Raw genomic sequence first — 19,343 nt, 5'->3', positions numbered from 1 at the left:
TTAAAAGGTTTACCTTCAGTGACAAAACCACACTTGCATAACCCCTGTACATAAACATGTTTATTTTGTTTCTTTTTACAGCAAGTTAATATGCAGGTTCAAAATGTCTAATGAGACATTATTGGTACACAACATGAGGTGCCAACTTCAATCAACTTCAGTGGGGGAGAATTGGAAATTAGAAAAAAAAAGGCATTGCCACTTCTCATACATGTAAGGTACATACTGTATTTACACAAAATGGAAAAAAAGCATTTGAAACACTCCGCAGCACTGTATGTGGTTATGAAAACATCTAGTTTTAAGTGTACATAAATTTCACTTTGTACAGTATGTTTGCAGAAACAAAGCGATCGCCTCATTCCTTTCCGACATTCACGATGACGTTTCGGGTTAGGCAACGAAAAGAACGTGAGGGAGATGGCTTACCAGAAGATGGAGAGCCTTTTAAAGCTTTAAATAATATATGAAATCAAAATAATAGAAGTGTCCGTAAGCAGGCTTTTTTTTTTTCCAAACACCTATCTACTGGTCATCAAAATATACCTTTATGTTTTGAGACTGATTCAAGAGATGCTCACAATCAGGGAAGGTCAAAAGAAACAGACAGCGCCGACCAAAATGGACTTAGATGAGCAGATGGTTTGGTGAAAACTTCATGCAATTTCAGGCAAGATGTAACAGCGCCACCAGCCCCACCCCAAGCACCAAAAAAAAAGAAAAAAGAAAGAAAAGACAAAAACAAAATATATTTTTTTGTTTAGAACTGAATGATTCATTTAAAAAAACACCCTGTAGTAAATCTGTACAACGAAAATACATTTGGGATCTACATCTAAAGGTACATTATTAAGGTTATATACACTTTTCCCCCCTATCCATATATTATCTTTACAAGTAGACTTCATTCAAACCCAAACATTAAGAAAACATAAGACTAAACGGGGAAATGGGATCACATCAAACATCCATTTAAAACAATCTGTTATTCATACTGTACCTCAACCGTTGATCAGTCCCTCTTTTTTTTCATCTGTACAGTAAACTACAGCAGGACTAAAATACCTTTCATCAACTGGATGGATTGCTACTGTAACAGGGAATTAGAATCGTCGAAATAGGGGAATGACTCGAGAGTGACTCGACAGTTTGTATATGATCCATCATTGCAGTGGAAGTAAATTTGAACAACCTACTGTACTGTGTGATGATGTCATTTGTCGTTAAGTGTATGGAGACCAAAATACAATAGTAACGATATTCAGAGTGACTCAGGAATACAAAATAGAATCAGGTCAGAGCACGGACACAAACCCAACTCTCCAATATTCTATTACAATAGAACAAAGGCTTTCAATACACTTAGGCCTCTTCACTGAAGAGAGCTAGACTATTCCATCAATAAACATCTATGTTCTCTGGTCTCAGGTGGGACTGGGTTGGAAAGAGAAGCCATGTTATCCTTTAACATTTGCCCCCAACGTTTTGTCTGAAAGCAATTGATAAAAACACAACCAATGTTTGATACCTTTTTCCGCAGATTCTGCTCTTGTTCACTTTGTTTTGCGGCGTTTGAAATTCATTCAGAAAATGGAAAACTACATTGTACAAAGTGAGATTCCACAATCTCTTTGCAAGAAAGAAAAAAAATAATAGTAAAGAATGACTTGTGCCCGCCGCCTGTGTTAGGATACACTTAGGCAGATGCAAGGGTATCCCTGTGTTGCTGCTTCGGTCTTAGTCAATTTTCACATTTGTGTAGATCTTCCTCACGAAGGCACTTGTTCCCATGTATCCCACGGCACCTGGAAAAGACATCTGTTCTGTGAGTGGGTCGACAACCATGAACATTTTCAACTGAGTACACTACTCTTTCCGCCTTATCCACATACCGCACAGATCATTTTGCAAATGGAAGCCATATAAATCCATCATATCAACAGACTGCTGAGGCCCAGATTCACTAAAGCTTTACGCAAGAGAAAGCGCATGCATCACTAAAATGCCACGTCAGAATGCCATGCTATTCACTAACTGAGCAATGAGTTGTGTGTATTAGTACTGCTGCCTCACAGCAAGAAGGTGGTGTGTTGGAATCTCCGCCCGGTCCTTTCTGTGTGGAGTTTCCCTGTGTTTGCGTGGGTTTCCTCCCACAGTCCAAAGACATGCAGGTCAGGGGAACTGAAGACTCTAAATTTCCCATTGGCATGAGTGTGTTTAAGTGCAGTATGTTATATGTAGCATGTATATGATGGTATGTTAAGCCCTTTGAGACATGCTTGTGATAAAGGGCTATATAAAATAAACATGACTTGACAAGCTGCCAAATGCTGCTGTTAAAAACATAGTCTCTTTGCACCTGTCAAGGTCATATATGTAAATTATATGTAAATCTAATTATTTAGCTCACCCCATGTGTAGGTGAGGCAATGCAAATCGAGCCCATTTCACTAACACTTACTCAACACCAACTCCCCTGAATGACTGTAGCATATATAAGATTCTCTGAAAGGTGACAAAGACTTTGAGCAAAGAGAAGCAGATAGCAGAATGGCTGCAACTCTGATCTTCTTGTGTGTGACATGCATGGGCCAGACATGACCATCAAACAGCACTGTGCAGTTACTATGGCAGATCAGACCACGCTCCAATTATAAAGGACGCTTTAGGGCGCAAGGATGCCAGTCTTAGTGGATTCGTCTTCCAGCTGAAGTATGCAATTTGCACTTGCAATTGGTGGTGAGGGGCTATGTGATTGCACAGAGCAAATGAAAACTCTGCACTCTTAGCTCAAGTGCTGAGGTGCAAAAAATGCACAGAATGCCCTCACAGCGCAATCTTAGTGAATCTGGACCTGAATATCCTGGTTATTGTTTTGTTGTTTTTCTGTTTTGTATATTTAATATGGTCAATTGTCTTATTTCAGGTTATATTAAAATTAATCCTGGAAAATCATTGGCATATCTCTGGTATTACAACAAAATCACACATTTTTGATAAACACAGGATTTAAATGGCACACATTGCATAATAGGATTAAGAAAAAGGATTAAAAAAAGATGACTATTACATTAGTCTGCAGAATGCTATAAATATTATTCCACAAAGAGTTCCTTTAGTCCAGGACAGCCCTAGAATATATAAAAAAACAACTAGATGGGGGACTCACCACACATGATTCCTAGGGCAGTACTGAACACAGCCATGTAACCAAAGTAGAAGGATGTCTGGAAGAGCCCGTACATCCTGAAACACAGCGGGATCAAACGAGACATTCAACTTCGACAATCAGCTTTCATTTTCTTTTTTTGGAATCTCTCAACTTGAAAATGTTTGAGTCACTAATAAGATCCTATTTCATGTGATCAAAAGTACTTAAGGATGACTGAAACTCACTTAGTTTTGAAGAAATAGTAGTAAAAGGAGTACATGTAAACGTAAACAGCGGTAGATGCAGCGGAGAGGAAGCTTGTCCATTGCCTGGGAAGGAGAGAAACGAGTAACAGTTCAAGACCCAATCAGTAATTTGAGTATTGAATCACTTTTGCCTCATTACTGACTGTTTACTTCTGTGTTCAGAAGACGTTTGATGAAGGATGTAAAAACTGTGCCAAACCATGCCAAAAAAAGGACTTAAAGGTCTTATACTCACCATCTGTAGTCCTCAGCATTTAGCAAGAAGTATGTACACACGATGGTGACGCACACAGTCACAATGCACAGGATAACCAAGACCAGCATCATGAAGCCATAGACATAGTAGATCTTGTAGGCCCAAAAAGATGTGAAGATGAAGTACCTGAGGAGCGAGGAAAGAAGACGTGTTGACTGACGATCAGTTAACAACCAACACACCCATCAGTATCGCCTGCTCGCCTCCCACAGCAGAGAACAGACTTACATTTCAATGAAAATGGAACCGAAGGGAAGGATTCCTCCCAGGCAGACGATGACAGCCGGCTCCATGAACCTACGAGATCACAGGAGTTTTTGATCAAACTGCGTCAGCGTATCAAAATGACTACATGCCCCCCAGTGTTTGCACTCGGCTTTCACGTTCCACCTCTCAGGGAAAAAAGGTACATCATGCCTTATTGTATTTTGAGAAGGCGAGGGGAAAGGTAGATATCGATTCTAGAAATTCAACCCAAGTCTGAGAGCGGCCTTAGGTCACATCTACAGTTTCTCTCTCAGCGATTGGCCACAGCGCACGGCAGAAAAAGTTGTAAGCCTTACTACACGCACGGTTTATTACCATACTATTTATCATCACCCAAGCATATTTTGCACAATATTGCACTACTACAGTGTCAGCGAAACCCTTTTGTACTTCAGACCTGGCGCATAACACTTTTCAGCCACAGGAATGTAGGCCATGCAACGGCCATAACTTATTTCATGCATGTCATTATACTGAGCACAACTTCCTCATGGCGTACTGGACCAATGCACTACTGATCTCTAATGAGACTTTCCTCTGCAGCTACAGGTATGCCATACTGCTCCAATATCACCGAGGCAAATTCCTGCACAGCTATTTTCCTTGGGCAATTTAAGTGATAATGGCTATACAAGGCCACACCTACCATTTCTTCTCGGGGATTGGCCGTGGCACAGCGTTAACTCTGCAAGGAAAGTTTGGCTGGCCAGACAGATTTCTCCCCAAAATTGTTCCTACGAGGTTTAGCGGCAGAATTACAAAGAAGCAGATACAGCAAACAGCCACCTGCAGAAAGACAAAAAAAAAAAAACAATAGGACATTTAATATTCATTTGAGAGTGGTTGCTTTCAGTTAATGTAATATGAACTCCTATCACTTGCCTCAGTTGGCTTTTTTTCTGTATCGCACCATTAAATGTTTCCTGATATCAACTCTGCTAAATTGTCGTCAACGTTTTACTGGGAGACGTGCTTCAATTGGGTTTTTACCTGCTATGTGTGTAATTCCAAAAGACCTTTCGCACAGGACAAAAGATCTAAGTGGTTTCTCTCAACTTACTACTCGCAGCCTGGATGTAAAACATTATGATCTACATTTATTCCAACTACCGGTTAGAAAAGGGCTTTTATTATGGTAGTATTTCAAGAAGCTTGCTTAACACTTATGATACCTGTAACGTTCTACAAGTCTCACAGTCTACAAGTATTGTAGTTTTGTGTTATAACTTACGCTGATAACATCAGTATGAAAAGATATGCATTCCACTGTTCTCTTCTACCATCTAAAATTAACTGACAATTTGTTTGGTGTATTCTGTGGCATGCTATTTTGATGCTAATGGACACTAATGGTGTCCTAATGCTAATGGTGTGGTATTGGGTAAAATTATTTTATCACAACAACCCTAGATCATAATGGGAACCATGCTTGTCCCAACTCCTCAGAAATTGAGGTTGTTTAAAAGGACTAAACGTTTCACATTACTGAAATACAGGGCTAAAACTTATTTAACACACTGGTCATGGAAACACATTTTCAAGGGCCTGTACAGTATGATATGCAGTTAAAATAGTTCTGAACTCTGTATATTTTGTTCATTATGCTACTTGATGAGTTCAGATGTCTTCAGTTCAAGTTGTACAGGTTCTGTGACTATGCAATAATATATATATCATGCATCATGTGATTATTATTGTGACAACTGTGCAGCGCAGTGACACAGATAAACCGCCAACTGGTGACTCAGAGGATTTTTTTCATTCTGTGGTTTTGGGGAGAAGGGGGGGGGGGGGGGGGGGGGGGTGGCGCATAAAACTCACCATGGTGCCAAATGGGATGGCCCTGGAGGCGTGGTAGTAGATAGCGATGAAGTTGATGAAGAAGGCCGTCCCACACACCATGGCTGGGATCAGGAAGGCCCCAATGAACATTTGCTTAATCCATCTTCTGCCTGGGTTATCAGAGCAAATCAAAAACCACAATTTGAGTAAGGCGATTGAGAGAGCCAAATGCATTCTACATTCAGCATCACATATATCCAGGAAAGCTGAGTCAGAGAGAGAATGATGATGGATGAGGGAGTGTTTTATATTACCTCCTTGTTTTGCGTACAAGCTTCCCCCAAAGTAGCCATTGACAGGGGAGGTTGCAGCGTACACAAAAATGGCTGTGCTCAGCATGGATCCTCTCCTACAGAGAAAAATTATTTGAGTAGAGTCCTATGAAGCCCCCCACATTCCCTTAAAAACAGGATTTTCACACTTATAAAGTGTTTCCTTACACTCAAATAGCTGTAATCACATCTTTTTTTTAATCTTAATTAATATATCAACAACAGAGGGCTTGAATTTTGCCTGATTTGGTTGTGTTCAACTTTGTTTTTTCCATAACGCACACACGCACACACATGACATTACCATCTTTCCTTATTTTCCCCTCAGGACCATTCAATTCTGTGGTTTCCCCCTTTTATGCACAAATGATTCTTCTAAACTTAAATGTATTATTTGCATCCGTTTCCTCCGGACAAAAACAGAAGACATTCTGAACACACTTGGGCAAGTTTTTATCCCGAGGCGCCCGTCACTCACTCTGTATACAGATCCTCGATCATGGCGACGATGATGACGATGAGGGAGACGGAGAAGATCTGGCAGCCGGAACCGATGAGCGAGGAGAAGATCATTGGGTGGCTGGACGGCCGAAACACATCTCCGTGAACCTGCTTCCACCCGTACTCATCTCCCAGGTCTCTGTCCTGTAGGTATGCAAAGATAACACACAGAAATGAGAAAAGAAACGTACAGATGGGATAAAAAAAAACCCAAGACTTAGAAAAACATTCCTTGCTTTAAAGTGCAGACTGCGGCATCAATGAAATTTTACCATGTCATCCATTTCTTCCTCTTTGCTGTATCTAGCATAATCCTTCCTTAGTGTTCTCATCAGAATCATGGACACCAGACCGACCAAGAAAATGACCATCATGAAGGAGTTGAAGATGGAGAACCAGTGAATCTACAAATAAATAAATAAACAAAATTAATCAACCTCAAGAGCACATGTTGAGAAATATGCATATTGTAGAGCTTCTTACTTCTAAACTGAAATATTAAGAGATATTTATTTCAAATACATTTCAAAAAGCTTAATGGGCATAATTAACAAAACATGCAGTGATGTGAAAACATTTTCCATTAATTATGTGAAACTGCTATAATTTTCCATATGCATGCTGGTTTCATATACTAAAGATGTTACTCGGGTATTTCTATGTAATTAAGCCACAGAAATACTGGTTTGTACAATCCCTGATCCCAGTGGGTTCAGCGTCACGAGGCGTCACTGTACAAGTTGGGACAGGAAAGAAACTTTTTCATCCACTGGCTGTAGTGGCTGGGGGGGATTCCAAAAATCAGCAGACACTTTGACTATTTCACCAGCCAACATGCTTTTTAGAACAGGAAAGAGCCCGGCTGGACACCTGCCACAGCAGCAGGTAGCGTAAACAATCTAACCAGCCACAGCCAAAAGTTACCAGCGTTTGGTTGGTCATTACAGAGCATGCCTATCCTGGTACAAGGCTGTCAGCTCCACAGATCTAAAGGTCATATACCAGTCCTGTTACAACAAGCCACTCACCTTCTTGGCTGCCATGATAAAGCACATGCATTGTACAAAAAGGAATACCAAACGTATAATCAGCAACTCACCCTGTGCTGAAAAAACGATGGATCAAGATACTTGTCGAATCTGTCTTCAAACTTCACATCTGACTTCTTCCACTTAACCTGTGATGGGGAAAGGTTTGTTTATACTGGTAGGGAATGCATTACTAATGTCATTTTTTTTAATTTCTTTTTTATTTCAAGAGCTAAGTTAGTGCTCTTTACTACCAGAATATGAATGACGTGACCCATCCCACATGAGATTGTATGACATATTACAAAACATAAAAATGAGCATTGGCACATAAAGAAGCCCACTGAGTGCATAATTCAATACTCACAGAGTAAGACATTGCAATTCTTGTGTTTGGCACAAGCTTGACTTTGCCTTCGCTGGTCAGATTCACATCAACAATTCTGTTGCCATTGAAACCAATCTCCAGTTTCTTGTAGGTCCACAGGTAATGATCCTCTCCATTTTCATCTGCCTCGCCAACAATACCTAGACAATTAACGTGCATGAAATAAGAGATTTGGGCTTCATAAAAGGGGGTCACATGGGCAGCCTTGAGACTTCTGTTATTATAATAAATAGGCAGGCAAGGTCCATAATTACCAGCCTACAAGTGCTACATGGCAGTAGAATTTGTCTTTGGGGATAAATCGATATGACTCACTGCCACACTGGCCGGCAACTTTTTGTTACAATGACATTTGTATTCCTCGGACATAGCTATACAGTCACTGGTATTTGCCTGTTCTCAAACTTTGTCCCTGCTGACCACCGTACACTCTCCCTGACAATGAGCAAATCAATTTGATGCAAAACAATGGTTCTGTATCCGACAGCCTCCTGATTGGCTGCTTGTTAGTCCGCTCTACACAAAACTTCCTCCACTTTCTCTGCTGCCCGGATAGTTAATGAGCCTTGTGTTAGATGAAACTTTACGTTATTCCCATGTGGCGACACATAGCAGGTGTGAGGCCACTAAAATGAAAAATGAAGACAAAAAATATCTATTGTATAAGTGAGCAAGAAAGTTTTATATTAAAACTCTAAATCTGCACTTGTCTCTTTATTGAATATTTCACACAGCACTTGAGTTGATTCTATATATGAAATAGCATTGAAAAGGGGTAGGGTGTCATATTTCTATGAAAAATGCATGTTAATTACTTTGGCCAGTAAAAAATATTCTTGGCAATTAACTGTTTTAGTTTGCCAGCCCTTGGCAGGTGAGACAAAAAGTACAATTTCAGACACTGCAGTTAAGCGGGTGCTGCAGATGTGTTGTGGTCAGAAGGTGATAAGCAACAGATCTGCACACTGAAAGCCAATGAGCTTCAGGACTGCTGGGTCATTTAGTGAATAGCAAAACTTACTTCTCCCTGTCTCAGACATGATGAGCACACTGGTGAAGTTAACACGCTGGCATGTACATAAGAAACCGGATATGAGGTCAAAGTCTATATTTATTTATTCTGAATAGACCGTGAGTATGTACTATACAACGTGTAACATAGTTTGACTAAGGGCCCATGCCCCACCCATTGTCCACAATATCATCAGGCTACACAACTGACATGTTTGAGAAACTCTAGGAGTGGCTCAATTGTACAAATTGCCACGAAGCATGTGAGCGACCACACTGATAGCTTGTTAGAGTGACAGTATTAAGAGTCTGTGTTTACACAGAATATCAAAGGAGCTGGTATTACTAGCTCCGCTGCCACTTATGGACGTGCCAGTATTGTAAGTTGGCTAAGGACAGATGAGCATTTCCACCCATGAATAAGAACTGGTTCAACCTCTCCAACACCACGTGAAACAGTCTCATCGACAAAAGACCAGTGTTGTTGCAAAAGTTTGTAATCAGCTAATGACAAGTAACACACAAGCACAGACATAATGGCATGCAGAGTGAACATTAGCATGATAACTTTTTAACTTCTGCCAGTCAATACTACAGTACTATCCCAAATCACTGGACCACTCACAACAAGACATGCATTCAGTACCCAGTAATTCCCTGAGGTCTGGCCGGCCCAAGAAACAATGTTGTCTCTACAGAAAACCTTTGAGGAAATAAGAGTATCACTTACCCCAGATGGGCAGGTCATCGATGTACATTTGGTACCAGTAGTGATTCTTGATAGCATAGACAAAGGCATCCCGTTTGGCTTTGTCCAGGTCAATTTCACAGTATGTTGTTTGCAGGACTTCATCTATGAGGGACAATAAACACAATATCAGCTTTGTCAGATCAAGGATGAAGACGGTGTGGAAGAGAGTACATTGAGACATACAGTAACAAAACTAACCATTCCAATGCACTCATCAATTCAAATGTGCTCAACAGGTGTGTGGCGGTTAACGTGACAGTTGAATACCTTTGAACTTTATGTCTAGGCCGCTGAATTCCAGCTCCACTCCCTGCAGAGCCTCTCCAAGCGTTTCATGGTAGTGACTGATGGTCTTCTTCGTGCCCACGCAGAAGGGCAAAGAGAAATACTTGTATGTCTCTTGTCGGTTGTGGTAAGGCCCCACTGTATTCATCCATAAAACCACCTCCTCTTTATCTGTGTACTGTGAATGAAAGCAGAAGGGCACTTGCTGAAGTCCAAGAATGCTGCACCAGTTTTGCTAGTCTTACTAGTTCCTTGTCGTCAGTATTTGATATTCCACACAATACAAGACGTTTGTGGCTTACAAATGCACGCGCAAACCTACATTAGTTACAACGCAGTTGAAGCAACATTTTAATATTGAAAGTGGGGCTTGTAAGGACACGAGTTGCACCATATTTCCACTGAACAGATGAGTCCAGCTACATTCAAATTCATGCACGTATATGAAAATGCTGTTGGATTCAACGTTATATCCTGTTCTACGCATTAGTTGACATATCATTTAATGGAGACAATATTATATAGCTTTATAGCTATCTGTTGGTAACTAGTTGTACAGAGGACGTCTTGTTCAGATTAGAATGAACAGACTGACAAGAACCACCGAGAGGCCCTAACGTTAAACCGGCATCAGAGCAAGACAACATTACTGCTAACGTTACGTTGACTGGCACAACATCACACTCGTCACTTCGGGAAATCTGTGTTTTGTGAGGATTGCCTAGGGGCTTAATAGCTTTCCATATTATTCATATTAGCGTTACTGTTTTTGAGCAACTAGCTAGCCTAGCTGCAGCCTCCGCCGGTGCTTCAGCCCAGTTTGGGAGACGAGCTAGCAAGCTAGCTGGCAAATGTTAGCTATAAGCACTTGGGCCGATCAATGGTAACAAGCTAGCTAACTGAGTGCTTATCACTTCGATAGCTAACTAATTAACACTACACAACGCTAAAGTCCAAGCTACTTAATGTGACATGCCATGAATTAATTCTTCTTGTTTGCAGCTAGCCAGCACAGCTAATGTTAGCAAGTTACACTGTGAGCACAAACGTCCATTATTTTCAACACACGCAAGGCTCCCCTTTTTCAATCGGCCTCAAAACGCTGTCTTACCGTGTGTTCGTGTTCATCTGCGCCGACAGGTAACGAAGAACCCACTATAGCGGCAAACACCGCCACTGCTATCTTCCACCTGGAAGACCCCATTATTTTCGGCGAAAGTATGCAGAAAGATTGGGGATGTTAGCTTTGTAGGGCTATCCCACCTTCTTCCTGGTTGTATGACAGAGGCAATTTTTTAAGGATGCTCTCATACGCATATGGCGTAAGCGCCTCACGAGCACTCATCGCACACAGATACGATTGGCTAAAATATGTCACGTGGCTTACTGCTTCCAATCACAGTCGAAAGCGGTGGATAAGATGGTGAATAACGAAACTCTTTCTGCACATCGTCCGCAACCTTCAGCCACGTCATCCGACTGCCAGGAGAGGAGCAGCGTTTCACCTTTGACAGGGCCAATTCATGAAACATGATCCCTGCACATAACAAATAGGTCTTGTCATTGATGCTCCCCAGTGGGCCCAAAATATCCTGAACTACATCTAACTTTTCAGGTATTCTGTTCCACAAAGCACGCACGGAGGCCTCAACCTTTTTCATTTAGCCTGAGGCTTTGCCATTTCCACGTTCCCCTGAAGATGATGCAGCTAAAACATATTACCAGAATTTAAGAAATCATCTGCAGTATGTAATTTATTCCTTTGGCAACAGTCCAATCAATAGCCAAATGACTGAGAACATCCATCTCTCTGCAAAGACTGCAGTAAGCAATACAGATATAAAGTTTATCAAGGTCTGATTTTGTGAATTATTATCCTGAATTTGGATTAAAGTGGATATTAAAAAAAAAGTCTCATCAGAGCCACACTGCCAAACTACATACAAACTTTCACATGACCTTTTTCAGTGGAGCTACAGTTGTTTTCAGAAAAGTAACTCCAACACAACTCATCAAGTTTGAATTCCTCTAGGGACAACCTAGTGGTCAAACCTTCTCTTGCACTTATTACAGTGGCTTATTAACTATTCAGCCCCCTTGACTTTTTGTGCATAGGCCTATTGTCCTACAAAAGTGAAATACATTTATTTGGGATATTTGATCTAAAATCTACACAAAGTGCTCTTTTCTATCCAAGTGGAATGGAAATTCAAGCAAGTTATGTGAAATTATAAGAGTCCTGGGGTTTCAAATATATATAGTATAGTAGTAGTAATATATAGTATATAAATGTACAGAAGACGCATTATCAATCCACTTTCTCTTCTGTTTCATTATGGAATTCAACAAAGAAATTAGACAGAAAATCCCTGAAGAGTAATCCCTATATATTTTTACATTTTATATGTAAAGATGGAGGAATGCTAGAGATGAAGCAGAAGACACCCCGCACCCTAAACATCTATTAAGATGTACAGAGGGGACTTGGTTCACAGCAAGAAATGTGAAATTAGAGCAATTTTGAAAAGAAAATACATCTGACATGTCTAACTGCAGTGCAAAGATCAAGTAGGAATAATATATGGTATAAAGTGAGAGGGTGAAGATTTAATAGGTTCTTCAAGGTACCTTATGTTTCTAACATGTTTCCATTCTGTGTGAGGCTGTGAGGTTGGGTGTTGCTGTATGTATTGTGCAAAATGTTTAGGTTTTTCTGTGTTTTCTTGTGACCCAAAAATGCTTGGCTCTGTGATGACTTTTCTGAAAAAATGCAAGACACACATGCAATGAGTTGCTGGTTGATGAAGGCTTTCATAACATTTATTGTACTGTGCAGTAATTGCAATGATGTATGGCTGAAGTGAAGCATGGCAAAATTGGAAATGGCAAAAGATGTCAAAAGGTGATTCAATTCTGTAATCAATTTTATAATTCATCTATATTATTCCTAATTCCACTAATGTCATAACACAGTCAATGGAAAAGTGGTTTTCAGCTGTTTTACTGGTGTTATTTAGAAATTCCCAGACATCCAAGAGCCCGATTACCAGATTGAATATGCAGTATTATACAGTAGTTATCAACACACAGGAGTGTCCAGTAGAGGGCAGCTAACACTCTTTCACCTATCTTATTTCTAGCTCTGATCATGCAGAATAAATTCCTCACAGACATATCCAAAAGAAATTCGCTCACTTATTTCTTACAACCCTAAGAATCACTTGGAGAACTTGCTCTAATCACACAGCTGCATTCAAATATTCTTGAGTCAATCAGCAACAGCTCGGCTAGGATTTAGAAAAAGCAGAACATTTGAATTTAGAGTGTAATAAAATGTATTCAGTGCTCTTGGTCCTTTTTGGGCTTTTGCTTGAGACGTCTTTCCAGTTTTACAACGACAGCACAAACTGCCTGTTGAGGAGACATGATGAGACAGACATTTGGTTTATATGCAACCAAGTGTAAATGTAATGGATTCGCCCATAAAAATGCTAATCAGATAAAACATTAACAACAAATGTCTTCTCTCACTTTAGGATGTCAGGCAGACGAGGGTCTCTGTACAACCCGTTGTGCAGATACCCCAGGGAACCTTCGAAGGACACCATCTTGACTCGCTCTGAATTCTGGGTACTCACTGCGATCTCATACACCTGAGAGAAAAACCCCCGTAAGGTTAACAGTCGATCCAAAACAAAAGGTCATTCTAGAGAACCCGTTCAGTTACAGACGTGTGGAAAATGCCTCATCAATTTACAGTGTGATCGATGAAGAATAAGAGAAATTGTGTTTCCAGAGCAATTGAAAAGCTGCTCCTCTACCTCCTGAGGCTCTTTAATGGGAATTAAGTGGTCGTCTTCTGAATGAAGGATCAGGAGAGCGCTTCTCATTTTCTTCACACTGCAGAATCAAGAAAACAAGCCAATTTAATACTATTAATTGATTATTGTTTGGGATTTCTGCAGCATTCTATGATAAATCGTTGTGCATTGCCAAGGATGTCCAGCATATTTAAAACTTACTTTTCATCACTAGGGAAGACAATCTTGTTGTCTTTCAGCGGGTCGGAGAAAAAGTACTTGTAGCCCGGAAATGTCCAGTAAAACTTAAAGCGAAGCAAGCAAAGTTAAACGTGACAAGCTAAAATGTAATGTAGCGACATAAAATGCATGAAGGAAATAGACGGGGGAGTGTTAGGTGAGTGTACCCAGGCAAACGGATGACCTTCAGCAGCATGGCCGTGTGCGTTCTTGAACATGCCCTCCAGGATCACACCATCGACAACCACACCTGAACGAGACAAAGGAATCATATAGAGATTTATTTTCCCTCGTGAATTCCCCAAAATTCCATAATAGCAAATCCTACCTTGCTCCATCAGTTTGGCTGCAGTGTTAGTGGCCACTCTGCACAGAGATATGAAGGGAAACATCATTTAGACTCAATTCCTCCAGTTTTAGGAGTATTTTGAAATAACTGCTGCCTCTTTGACTATCTCAGTCATTTCTGATGGTAGGAGGCTTATTATACCTGAAGGTTGATTGCTTTCATTTCCATCACGAATATGCCCTGTATTGCACTTGAGTTGCTAATGAAGAGACTCGGTTGATGTAATTGTCTTTTAAATTATTTATTATGTAAGTACAGAGGTGGAAAGTCACTACAACTGCGAGTTCTGCGATTTTTTTAAGCAGTGCCAGCTCTTTGAGTACTTCAAAAGGCATCCACTCTTTTCCCTACTTGTGTAATTTTAAAGCATTTATTCCTACCAGACACCAAATAGCTTCCAGACACCGGGTGTTTAGAACAGAAAATGTGAATGCTTCCATGAACTGGCTGTAGGTTGAATCGCTATTGTGTTTTATCACTCAGTGATAGAGAGTAGCAAAACAGACATTTATTTATATGAAAATGTTGCGGATTATTACCTTAAAGAATTTGTATCCATGTGTTAAAGGTTAATATTTGTTAAAGGGGTGCATGAACGAATAAGTAACAATGACTTGACTACAGTTTAACCCAAATAACTGAGTAGCTCTACTTGAGTAAAATGCTGTAGATCAGCACTCTTTCCTTACTTACCCAGTGCCAAGAGAGTGGCCCCAGATGACTACCAGGCTGCCTCCACTGCGTGCTTTGACCCAGTGGTACAAGTAGAGGGCATCAGTCGTCAGGCCGGCTTCAGTCGGCTCCCCAGACGAGTCTCCAAACCCTGCCACAGTGTCCAACATCAGCTGCTGCAAACCAATCTACAGATCTACTCTTCACAACCACAAGGTGGCAGTCAATCAGAGGAAAACTTAGACAAAATGTTGACTCAAAGTTTAGCTGTTTTTGACATTGGTCTTTTGACTGTGTTGACCCTACCCTACTACTTTACAAAAATACACCTGTCGTCACTCTACTGCGATTATAAGGCTGCAAATGAATATCAAATCAATGTGAAAAGGCTGTTTCGAATATAGGATGAGAAGGCAAAGTAGCAAAGACAAACAACAGGTTCCCACACCTTTTCACTGATCTATTTCCAAAACTTTTACATGACGTCTCCATGACCCCTTTTCAAATTTCCTACATTTTAATGAGACTGGATTAAAAAGTAACTACACTAACTTTAAGCATTAGTTTGGTGTAGACAGTTTTTGGAGCCATGAATTTTCCAGGAGTGTGGGAACCCTGCAAATATGTCCGTTGAATGAGCAGCTATACAAATTCACACCAACCTCTGTAGTCAAGCACCAACGCGTGGTAACCCAGTGCGCTCAATACCTGTCGACAAATATTCTTATTTATCATCACAGTGGCTACTGAGGCCGTCAAATCTTTAGCAAGCCTCCAAAAGATGAATATTTGTGTTATGGTGATCACTCACATTTGCCACGCCCACACGATGAGTGGCTGCTCTGTTTAAATTAAGGCACAATTCACAAACAAGACTACCAACACATTGTTGCAATGAATGTGTCTAGCTGTGTGGAGCTCTCTCTCTCTGCTTCTTCAAAAGCCAGCCACAATACAATTGCATTATTTATCATACCTGTTGCCGCCATTCCCGTGAAGATATATGAAAATTGGACTTCCATCGCCTAAAGACTTCTGGTACCATGCAGAGTCCTTCCCTTGTGCCTCTTTCCACTGACTTTCAGGGACAGTGTGCCTTGAAGAATTGAAACCAGCACGTCCGCTTCAATATACATCTGGCAATTGGCTGATTAAAAAAGGGGTCATGTCTTATTTCTGCTCGAAAAGGTTGTGAAATGTTGAACTTGGCTTATACTCACCATACACCGAGGGAGATCCCCTCCTCTGATGTCAGGTACATGTTGATGGTGTGATTAAGGGAGAGATCAGCAGGTTGGCTGAGGTCAAGGAAGAACGGCACCCTGACTGCAAACAGGGGGAGAAGGGAAGTATAGGCCTTTATTTTGGTTATCTGCAAAGTAATTTCAGGATCTACTTTGAATAGCTGTCAGGGAATTCACTCACTTCTGTAAGAATAAACGAGCTGCTTGATTAAGTCAGGGAATGCTCTGAAAGACACCAACATGTAAATAACGAGGCCCAATAAGCCTCTTTTCAGCCAACGCCACCATCGGGATCTGAGAGAGAGAGAGAGAGAGAGAGAGACACTACTGACCATTTAAGTGCATATCTTGGCACAGTGGTCCCTAAAGTAAGGGCTGGGGACCCTCCTGGGGTCCTTGAAAGGGCTCCAGGGGGTCCCCGAATCAAATATTAGCTGAATTGTACTGTATTGTATGGAAGCCTGTTTCCGCCACCTGTTAAAAAAAAATCTGGCACATTTTTTTTTTCATCAAGTTATATTTTTTTCCAATAGGATGACTTAGTATCTCATAATTATGACTTAGCATTTATGAGATTTATGAGATACTATGTCAGTAGTTTTTCAAAATTAAAACGTACTATCTCGTAATCATAAGCTACTATCTCATAACAAATCATAATAAATCTCATATTTCTGACACCAGCCACTTTATTAGGTACACCTCTCTAGCAGCGGCTGGTCATCTGTTGCTGTAGCCCATTTATCATAAGGGCCAACACCTTGTGTGTTCAGATGCCGTTCTGGACTCCACTGTTGTAAAGACTGTTATTGGAGCATTAGTAGCCTTTCTGTTAGCTTGAACCAGTCTGTCCGTTCTCCTCTGACCTCTGACCTCTCTCATTATTAACAAGGTGTTTTCAGCCACAGAACTGCGGCTCACTGGATGTTTTTTGTTCATCGCACCATTCTCTGTAAAATCTAGAGACTGTAGTGTGTGAAAATCCCAGGAGGGCAGCTGTTTCTGAGATGCTGCCATGTCTGGCACCAACAATCACACCAATCAAGAATTATAAGATGCTCATAAATCTGACTTATGATGCAAAGTCATATTTATGAAATACTATCTCATACTATCTCACTAAAAAATCTATTTCATTTACTAGACAAAATATATGAACCGAATTTAACACAATGAAATGACACGTCTAAATAACGTGCTAATTTAACTGCGAGAGTGTAAAAATCAACACCCTGCATCGGTTTATATCAATCCATTGATTTGATAGTTTTGAACAGCCACTCCAGAGCCATATCAGCTTTATAAGTGAACAATCTCTCCAGTCAACACTTGCCAACTCCAAATCAATCAATGTCACTGAAAAATCAACTCTTATTGGCCTAACACTTATACTAACACTGGAAGATTTGCTATGAAGAACTGATCAATTTTATACTCTGACTCTATACTAGATCATATGTAACTACAAAAGTCTAGCCAGGTGAGGGTTCACATGGGTGCCACCTCCCTATACCTAATCCAAATTTCATCTTGGTCTAAAACAAATGTCCAGAAATAACTCACGGACTCCCCTTCTTGACTCCAGCTATTCTGTTATGCTGGGAGGCCGAGGATGAATCATCCTGCTCAAAGACCCTCTTCCTCATCACGCAGTCAACAAGTAACGTTAGGCTAAATTACTCCTTCACTGCGACCCACGAAAATAATGTATCAAGTACCAGACTAAGACAAGACTAAAAAGGTTAGTGGCTAACTTCATATAAACAAACGCGGTGGACGGATCAAAGTACAGGCAGTCAAGAGCCGGGAGGGAGGCACCGAGAGGCTTAAGGTAGTACCTGGTTATTACAGTTACACGAACGAGTCGTGTTTCCCACGACGCCACCTTAAAAACCCTTGGGCGTTTGAGTTGCAACACAGGCTAGACAAGTTACACAGTGTCCTTTTACAGTACACTGGTCAATGTTAATAATTTAAAAAAATATATTATTCCACGGCTTTGTTGAATACTCGATTCTGATTGGTCAATTACGCCATTCTACGGTCTGTTATTTCTGAATAGCAGACCGCTGCTATAAACAGTAGATAGAGTAGTAGGCTAGTATTTGGACTAACAGTAGGGAAGACCGGGGATGATGGTAACTCATTTTGTCTCAGTATAACTCAGAGTTTTGGTGTTACATCTCTCAAATTTTGACACAAAGTGACTACGTTTGTTTGCTACAAATAACAATCACTTTAACCTCTATTATAATATCACAGACTTATTGATTTGAAGTCAAATACGAGGAGTTCCATTGTGTCAACCTACCCCAATACCTACCCACAATAAGTTGTAACACTAGCTCGGGTAAGTTGTAACAACAAGAGGAAAGAAGCAAAAATTGAGCCCACACTATGCAATTTCCATTAGAACAGCTCTAATGAAGAATGTATGACATTAAAGAACAACATGACTGTCGGTCACTGTGTGTGTGTGTGTGTGTGTGTGTCTTTGACTACACTGATCCTTTTGAACTAAACCATTTTAACATCTCTTAACTGTGCATGCATGTATGGGTTGTCTTTTTAACAAAATTAACAAATCTCAAACTTAAATCTTAACTCAATTAAAACTCAATTGACTTGAAATGTGGTGTTCCATCACATAACTGTTTAATAAATTAGTTATAGTTACACTTTTTTTGACAGTGTTATAACTATCCCCACCCATCAGCCATTATATTTCTAGCTGTTGTAGAGCGGTGGTTTGAGATTAGCACGGATGTAATGCATCACATTTTACTTGAAAGACTACTGTTTAATCTAATACAAGTTCTATCATTTTAACTTCAACAATATCAGTGCTAATCAAAATGTAAACTTGATTCAAAAAATGACTTTCTTGCCTCAAAATAAGTTTTTTGGTTACAAAATCTGCAGCTTTGCTTCCACAGCCATGAAACTGCACATGTAAGATCAGGGAGGAAGTGGGTGTGTACAGTAGTGATCATATGACTTATCCCTGATTGCTGGAAATG

General features: G+C 40.4%; 2 protein-coding genes across 2 annotated transcripts; both read right to left on the bottom strand.

Annotated features, from left to right (window-relative positions):
• Nucleotides 1–45: 45 nt before the first annotated feature.
• On the bottom strand, nucleotides 46–11,290 carry tm9sf3 (transmembrane 9 superfamily member 3). The gene is made up of 15 exons (XM_071522565.1): nucleotides 11,130–11,290; nucleotides 10,001–10,196; nucleotides 9,713–9,835; nucleotides 7,951–8,111; nucleotides 7,655–7,732; nucleotides 6,828–6,959; nucleotides 6,533–6,699; nucleotides 6,037–6,131; nucleotides 5,762–5,892; nucleotides 4,587–4,726; nucleotides 3,902–3,970; nucleotides 3,653–3,799; nucleotides 3,397–3,480; nucleotides 3,170–3,246; nucleotides 46–1,805 (listed from the first exon to the last, which is right to left on the bottom strand). The coding sequence occupies exons 1-15, from the start codon at nucleotides 11,220–11,222 to the stop codon at nucleotides 1,738–1,740; spliced, it is 1,761 nt and encodes a 586-aa protein (XP_071378666.1). The 5' UTR covers nucleotides 11,223–11,290; the 3' UTR covers nucleotides 46–1,737.
• Nucleotides 11,291–12,809: 1,519 nt separating this feature from the next.
• Nucleotides 12,810–18,104, bottom strand: LOC139646820 (lysophosphatidylserine lipase ABHD12-like). The gene is made up of 13 exons (XM_071522560.1): nucleotides 17,887–18,104; nucleotides 16,505–16,617; nucleotides 16,300–16,405; nucleotides 16,056–16,175; nucleotides 15,891–15,921; nucleotides 15,742–15,787; nucleotides 15,101–15,230; nucleotides 14,387–14,424; nucleotides 14,226–14,308; nucleotides 14,041–14,123; nucleotides 13,840–13,918; nucleotides 13,550–13,671; nucleotides 12,810–13,429 (listed from the first exon to the last, which is right to left on the bottom strand). The coding sequence occupies exons 1-13, from the start codon at nucleotides 17,967–17,969 to the stop codon at nucleotides 13,408–13,410; spliced, it is 1,056 nt and encodes a 351-aa protein (XP_071378661.1). The 5' UTR covers nucleotides 17,970–18,104; the 3' UTR covers nucleotides 12,810–13,407.
• Nucleotides 18,105–19,343: the final 1,239 nt, after the last annotated feature.

Source organism: Centroberyx affinis, unplaced genomic scaffold, assembly GCF_046629955.1.
Source record: "Centroberyx affinis isolate AG114_WGS23_722 - 3 ecotype Tasmania unplaced genomic scaffold, CSIRO-AGI_Caff_v1 ptg001004l_1, whole genome shotgun sequence".
Taxonomy (NCBI): Eukaryota; Metazoa; Chordata; class Actinopteri; order Beryciformes; family Berycidae; genus Centroberyx; species Centroberyx affinis.
Note: the sequence above shows the minus strand (reverse complement) of the source record. Positions and strands in the feature narration are given on the sequence as shown.

Excerpts from the sequence above, each read along its gene's own strand:
- tm9sf3 (XM_071522565.1), bottom strand. The coding sequence starts at position 11,222 with ATGGGGTCTTCCAGGTGGAAGATAGCAGTGGCGGTGTTTGCCGCTATA. Across the intron at positions 8,112-9,712 it reads CGATGACCTGCCCATCTGGG|GTATTGTTGGCGAGGCAGAT; the intron begins GTAAGTGATACT and ends TTAATTGTCTAG. Across the intron at positions 3,971-4,586 it reads CCAATCCCCGAGAAGAAATG|GTTCATGGAGCCGGCTGTCA; the intron begins GTAGGTGTGGCC and ends GTGATCTCGTAG.
- LOC139646820 (XM_071522560.1), bottom strand. The coding sequence starts at position 17,969 with ATGAGGAAGAGGGTCTTTGAGCAGGATGATTCATCCTCGGCCTCCCAG. Across the intron at positions 16,618-17,886 it reads GGAGTCAAGAAGGGGAGTCC|ATCCCGATGGTGGCGTTGGC; the intron begins GTGAGTTATTTC and ends TCTCTCTCTCAG. Across the intron at positions 14,425-15,100 it reads GGCCACTCTCTTGGCACTGG|AGTGGCCACTAACACTGCAG; the intron begins GTAAGTAAGGAA and ends ATCTCTGTGCAG.